This window comes from Hipposideros armiger, unplaced genomic scaffold (assembly GCF_001890085.2).
Source record: "Hipposideros armiger isolate ML-2016 unplaced genomic scaffold, ASM189008v1 scaffold_727, whole genome shotgun sequence".
In the NCBI taxonomy this organism is placed as follows: domain Eukaryota; kingdom Metazoa; phylum Chordata; class Mammalia; order Chiroptera; family Hipposideridae; genus Hipposideros; species Hipposideros armiger.
This window is the reverse complement of record NW_017732077.1, coordinates 653921-660554: the sequence shown is the minus strand read 5'-3', so window position 1 is coordinate 660554 and position 6634 is coordinate 653921. Positions and strand designations below refer to the sequence as shown.

The following is a 6634-nucleotide window of genomic DNA, read 5'->3' as shown; positions in this document are numbered from 1 at the left end:
TATATATATATATATATATATATATATATATATATATACACACACACACACATATACCTATATATATATATATACACACACATGGTCATGGGATGTAAAGTACAGCATAGGGAATATAATCAATGGTATTGTAATAGCTGTGTATGATGTCAGATGAATAGCAGACTTGTTTGGGTTATCACTTTTTGAAGTGTGTAAATATCTAATCATTATGTTGTTTTGTACACCTGAAATTAATAATAAAACTTAAAAAAAGAAAAGAAGATTTTATGGGCAATATTATCCTCTGCAGACATAGGTGAAGACTGGTTCCTTCTTCCATTTGGCTTACCTTTTCCTGACATGAATGTTTCAAAGTACTCATCCCAGCTTCCAGGCTCAGGAAGTGCTTTGTTCATCTTTTGAAAATAGTAGTAGGACACCATGTTATCCTTGGCATTCCTTGCCACATATATTATCTAAAGTGGTCAGAAGAAATAGAAAAAAAACCAGAATGTAAATGGTAAAAGGATTTAGAAATTGTGCATTTAATGTACATATCATCTGTCTGTGTTTATAGTAAGCAAGTCCTAAAGGCCACAGGTATATCTTTTTTCTCTTCCAGTCATCATCCAGCAGCCAGTATAATCCTGTAAACACGCAGATCTGATCAGCTTGCTCCCCTGTATAAAACTTTTCAATATCTGTAAATTGCTCTTAGGGTTAAGTTAAAACTTCTCGACCTGATATACAAAGCCCTGCATGATCTGACACTCATCTAGGTCTTCAGTCTCCTCTTGCTCTTGCCCACAGGTCATACTAACCCTCCCTCCTTCTCCAATAGCACTTTTTTTTTGAGATTCTCTAACCGTTCTGGCCATCCTTATTCAGAGTGTCCTTTTCTGCCATTCTTCACATAAATCAGGAGGTCTTAAACTGATGAACATCAAGAGGACTATGCCTCTCCATAAAATAATATACAACGTTGTGTGTTGATGTGCACTTTGCCAGAATTGGAGACCTGACTTCTCTCAAATTCTCAGTGGGGTTTGTGATCACCAAAAGTTTAAAATATTTTATTTCCATGTTGGCTCTTTTTAGAGCTTTGCCTGGGGCCTACGTTTATTCTCATTTTGTTTACTTTTCCTGTTTGTTTTTTTTGCCAGCTTCTCCTATTGCTGTATATTTTATATATCTATGACAATATGTTCCTAATATATGCCACTGTCCTTAGCTATATACTCATATATTTCTACTTGAATGCCCTACAGTCTCAGATTCAATGGGTTAAAAATTCAATTCATCTTCAGATAAACTTACTCTTCCTCCTTCATTCCTTCTTTCTATTAATGATACCACCATCAAACAATTAAAATCACAAAATATTACTAGATGCTTCTTTTTACACCTCATCCAAGCCAATCCTTGACCAAGTCTTATAGATTCTGTCTGTTCCTTACATTTGGAATTCATCTCCTCACTGCTGCTTTTATTAGTTTGTTTTAATTTACTTTTTAAATTAAATTTATTGGGGTAACATGGTTTAATAATATTATATAAATTTCAGGCAAACAACTTTGTAATACAACATCTGTATACTTCATTGTGTGCTCACTACCCAGTCTAATCTCCTTCTGTCACCATATGTTTAACTCCTTTTACCTTCCTTGTCTTAATTCAAGTCTTCCTAATTCTTTCGTTAGACTATTGCTACCATCTCCATTAATATCCTGCTTTCAGTCTTGCCCCAGTTCTGTTCATCCCTCCACACCACCATGCCCCCAGGAGACTTTTCTAAAATGTAAATGGCATCATTTCACTTCCTTATTTAAGTTTTTCTATGGGACCCAAGTCCCATAGAGAAATTTGGCATGACGATGAGGTTCTTCACTCTGGCTTCTGCCAACCTTTCAGGCTTCATTTCTGGCCTTGTATGTATTTTCGTAAGCACAAGAGTCATGGCTTCTGCTCTTTTAGTAAACAGGAATGCTCTTCCCTCCCTTATCACTTGGCAATTTCCTGTTTACTCCTCATGACCCCACTCCTCTGTCACCCTGTAACCTTCCTTGTCAAGGAGTTATATACTTCTACTTCTCTACTCCCAGAACACCTTACCCAGCTCTGCATTATGGTGCTTTACTCTTACTCCCAATCCAGGCCTGGTTGTGTCTACAAATGCCTCTAATAAAGGGCTTATATCCAAAATGTATTAGAAACTCATACAACTCAACAACAAAAAAATAAACAACCCAATTAAAAAATGGGCAGAGGACCTGAATAGACATTTCTTCAAAGAGGCATACAGATGGTCAACAGACATATGAAAAAATGCTCAACATCACTAATCATCAGAGAAATTAAAATAAAAACTACAATGAGATATCATCTCACACATTAGAATGGCTATCACCAATAAGACAAATAATAACAAGTGTTGGAGAAGCTGTGGAGAAAAAGAAACACTTGTACACTGTTGGTAGGAATGCAGATTGGTGCAGCCACTATGGAAGGCAGTGTGGAGGTTCCTCAAAAAATTAAGAATAGAATTACCATATGATCCAGCAATCCGTCTCCTGGGTATATACCCAAAACATCTGAAAACGTTTATCTGTAATAATGTATATTCTCCAATCTTCATTGCAGCTTTATTTACAGTGGCCAAGACATGGAAACAACCAAAGTGTCCTTCCATAGATGATTGGATAAAGAAGATGTAGTATATATACACAATGGAATACCACTCTGCCATAAGAAAAGATGAAATACTGCCATTTGCAATGACATGGATGGATCTTGAGATTATTATGCTAAGTGAAATAAGTCAGACAGAAAAAGATGAAAACCATATGATTTCACTCATATGTGGGATATAAAACTGAAAGCAACAAAGGAACAAGACAAACAAATAAAGAAACAAAAACTCATAGACACAGACAATAGTTCAGTGGTTATCAGAGGGTAAGGGGGAAGGGGGGGTGGTAGATGAAGGTAAAGGGATCAAATATATGGTGATGGAAAGAGAATTGACTCTGGGTGGTGAGCACACAGTGTGATACATAGATGATGTATTACAGAATTGTATACTTGAAACCTATGTAACTTTACTAACCATTGTCACCCCAATAAATTTTAATTAAAAAAAAAGAAATATATTGACATTTGTCGTTAGTCATTATTTTTATTATCTGAACCAAGATCTACACAGGAAGACATGCTAGGTCAGCAAGATAGAGTGATTAAGACTCTGGATACACTCTAGAGAACCAGAAATGGTATAAGGTGTGGATCTTGACAAGACTGTCAAAGGGCACAGAATTGTCTCATAGAAAGAGAAGGCCAGGGGCTTCTTTGACTAAGTGCCAAGGGCCCCTCTGCAGTCTCTCCCTGTAGGTGAGCACTTTTTTAGACTATAAGGCAATGAATGGTCTCTTGGGGCTCTGAAAGAGTTGAAATGAGTTCTTTAGTGACCAACTCAAGATGTATGTGAACAACCACCTGGACCCCTACAGGCTTCAATATGGAAAATAATTTTTATGTTTACAAGATTTGGACAAAATAATTTGTTTTTTATCAGGTCTCAGAAAAATTAGAACTTGTAGGTACCCTTAGATACTTGAAAGGGGCAGTTTAGCTACAAGCGAAAAAAAGTGAGAGGATATTGGAGCACATGGTTTTAAAGATGCAGTCATCTGATCACTTAAATAAATACTCATTACCTTAAGGCTAGGAGCAGGCCAGCTGTGTATAAGCTTAGGAAGACTGCTATCATTGTAGGAGGCATAGAGCAGGCAGCATAGGGTAGTGGAAAGATCATGGGCCATCAGGTCAAGAAGACCTGGATTTGCAGCCCTCCCATTTCTTTCATCTTCCAGTGTTTATCATTGGATAAGTTGTATAACATCTCTGAGCTACCAGGTGCCCATCTGCACCTCCCCCATCATCGCATCACAGAGAGGCTGAGGATGATCAGAACCAAGCCTAATAGATGTTGGTCCTCTTCCTCTTCTCAGTGCAGGTGTACACTGAGCCCATCCTTGTCAATGAGAGATGAAGAACATGGAAGATGATCTCAGGTCCCATGATCTAGTCCTTGGGGCACCTGGTATACACAACATGGGGGTGACTATACAATGGTTCTAACACAATATTATTATGAAGAAAATTCATCTCTGAATATTTTCTGCTTCAAACTTACCTTACAATTTTTCTCCCAGAAGGACGGAGGCAGTAGTTGCACAGGAAGATGAGTTTTCAGCGTCCTTGGTGAAGACATTGCATTAGCCTGGTCAATTCCTGAAAATTGTTCCGACTTATTTTTTAATTTTTATTATTAATTAATTAGTTTATTTATTTATTTTTTTGTTTAAAGGTTTGTATTAATTTTTAAAAAATTTTTACTTTTTATGCACTAGATTTTGTCGGGGTTTTTTTTTCATTTAAACTTTTGGGTTCTTTTGTCATATTTAGCCTTTCTTCAATCCTATGTGATAAAAAGATTCTTCCCTGTTTTTCTAAGTACTTAGTACTTTATGTTTCATTTTTTGTGTTAAAATCTTTGACACATTGTCCTTCACTTGGTGTATTTTTTACTAGTGAGTCTCCCTCTCTATTTCTCGTGTCATTAGCCTTATAATTACAACAGTACCACTCAGCATCAGGGGTTGTTGACACAGATACAAAAGAGGACACTGAGACCTTGTAGTAAGTTATGCATTGATCACCTAGATGATCCAGAGCATGCCTACATTTTATTGCTAAATTACCATTCAAATAAAATAATAATTAAGAAATTGTTGTAGAGGTCTTGATGATTCCCAAAGATGTGTCCACAGATGGCCTCTAATATCAAACCCAAATTACTGCATGTAGCCTACAACACTTTTCAATATTGGTCCCAGTTATTTTTAACCCTCATTTTTGCCACTTTTCCCTGGTTTGACACTGACTGAGCAGTTTTAAAAACATGGTGCATGTTAGACTAATTCAAAAAAAAGGAAGAAAGAAAGAAAGAAAGAAAGACACAAACAATGAGCATTAATTTGTTGATTCACTTTCCAAAGATGAGCTCATAAGACAGTTGTTTTAGGTTGGATTCGAATGGGTTTCTGTAGAATCAGCATCATTAAAGATGATCAGGTTCCCATGCTGGTCCACCATAGTCTATTTAACTCCATTCTATACCTCAGATCTGTATATCTGGAGTAGTCTCTACAGCATACACACACACACACACACACACACACACACACACACGGCTTAGTTGTTAAGAGCATGGACTTTAGAAAAAGAATTCTTGAGTTCAAATCTGGCTCAGCTACCTATTTAGTTGTGGACCTTGGGCAAATCATGACCTGCATGTGTCTCCACTTCATCTGTTACATGGGTATAAAATAGCAGTTGCCTCAGAAGCGGGTTGTGAAGACCAAATGCATTAATACATGGAATGTGTTTAGAATAATGCCTGCCATGTGATAAGAGCTATAAAAATCTTAGTTGTAGCTACACAATTTATTATTTTTCCACGGAAAGTGCATTGTGATTCTAACTTTGCACACTTGTGTCCTTGGTGCCAGGCTTCCTTGACATTGGCACTGGGATCCCACATGGGAACACAATGGGGTTCCATTGGGGGAGGACTAGGTAGGTATTTCTTGGCAGTCGTAACTCATTGCCACTTCATTAAATATAGAGATAGTACCTCTATTGTTAATTATTAGGGCTAAATACTTATTTAAGTCAAGGGACCTACCTAGTTTTGCACAAGAAAAGATAACTTTCATTCAGTATTTAGAATTGGGAAAAAAGAAAGTTTGTTTGTTTGTTTGTTTGTTTGTTTGTTTGTTTTTTAAGTGTGTGGTAGACTTTCAGACTCTCCACTCCCAAATTGTCCATCTCTATGTGAAGATTATGATTTTTAAACTGGAGATTTACCAGGGGTTACTCTTCTGAACCACTCCAGGAAAGGTTGTCTAAGCTGAATGGGAGCCCGCCTGCTGTTCTCAATGTCTCCATTGTTCTGTATCAGATCTACAATTTCCTGTGTCCAAGTAGTTCCTGAAAGAAAGTAGAATAAAGAACCAAGGAACTCATTATTAATTTTCTGCCACTTACAATTTAGAAACGTGCTACAGAAATAATTAATTTGTCTGTCAATACCTCACTTATGTCATTTACTACATTGAATTGAAACCAACTATTAAGATTAACTTCTCCACACCAGAAAGTTTAAGGGAAGAAATGTGACATTCATTTTTATCTTCCAATGATGTGCCGTACTTTTAAAAATCTGAATATGTTTTGATATTTCTAGAAAATTGTAATATAAATAATATTTATATGTAACAATATGGGCTAATTAAAAATATTTCCATTTGAGAAAAATCACAGAAATTCCCAGTCACTCACCTTTACCATTAAAACTTTGCTGCTAATAAATACTCTTGTTTCCCTCCTCTGTTCACTTTTTTTGTTGTTGTTAAGATTTTTATTGGGGAATTGGGGGGATGGAAACAGTGCTGGGGAATTGGGGGAAGGGGAACAGACAAGTTGCTGTCGTTTTGTTCTTCAAACTAGTTGTGGAGGATGTTGCTTCACTGGCCCAAGTTGGCACCATCATTGCGCTCTTCTCTGGCGAGGCAGATCAGTCGCCGGCTTC

At 36.9% G+C, this 6634-nt stretch overlaps 1 protein-coding gene across 1 annotated transcript in view; it reads right to left on the bottom strand.

Moving 5' to 3' along the window:
- The window catches only part of LOC109373466 (sulfotransferase 1C4-like), a 36573-nt gene that overhangs the window by 15497 nt on the left and 14442 nt on the right, over window positions 1-6634 (bottom strand). The window contains exons 2-4 of the mRNA XM_019627269.1: window positions 5911-6033; window positions 4175-4272; window positions 332-458 (exon numbers count right to left, since the gene is read on the bottom strand). Of these exons, the coding sequence (XP_019482814.1) occupies window positions 332-458; window positions 4175-4272; window positions 5911-6033 (348 nt within the window). The remainder of the gene's footprint in view (window positions 1-331; window positions 459-4174; window positions 4273-5910; window positions 6034-6634) is intronic.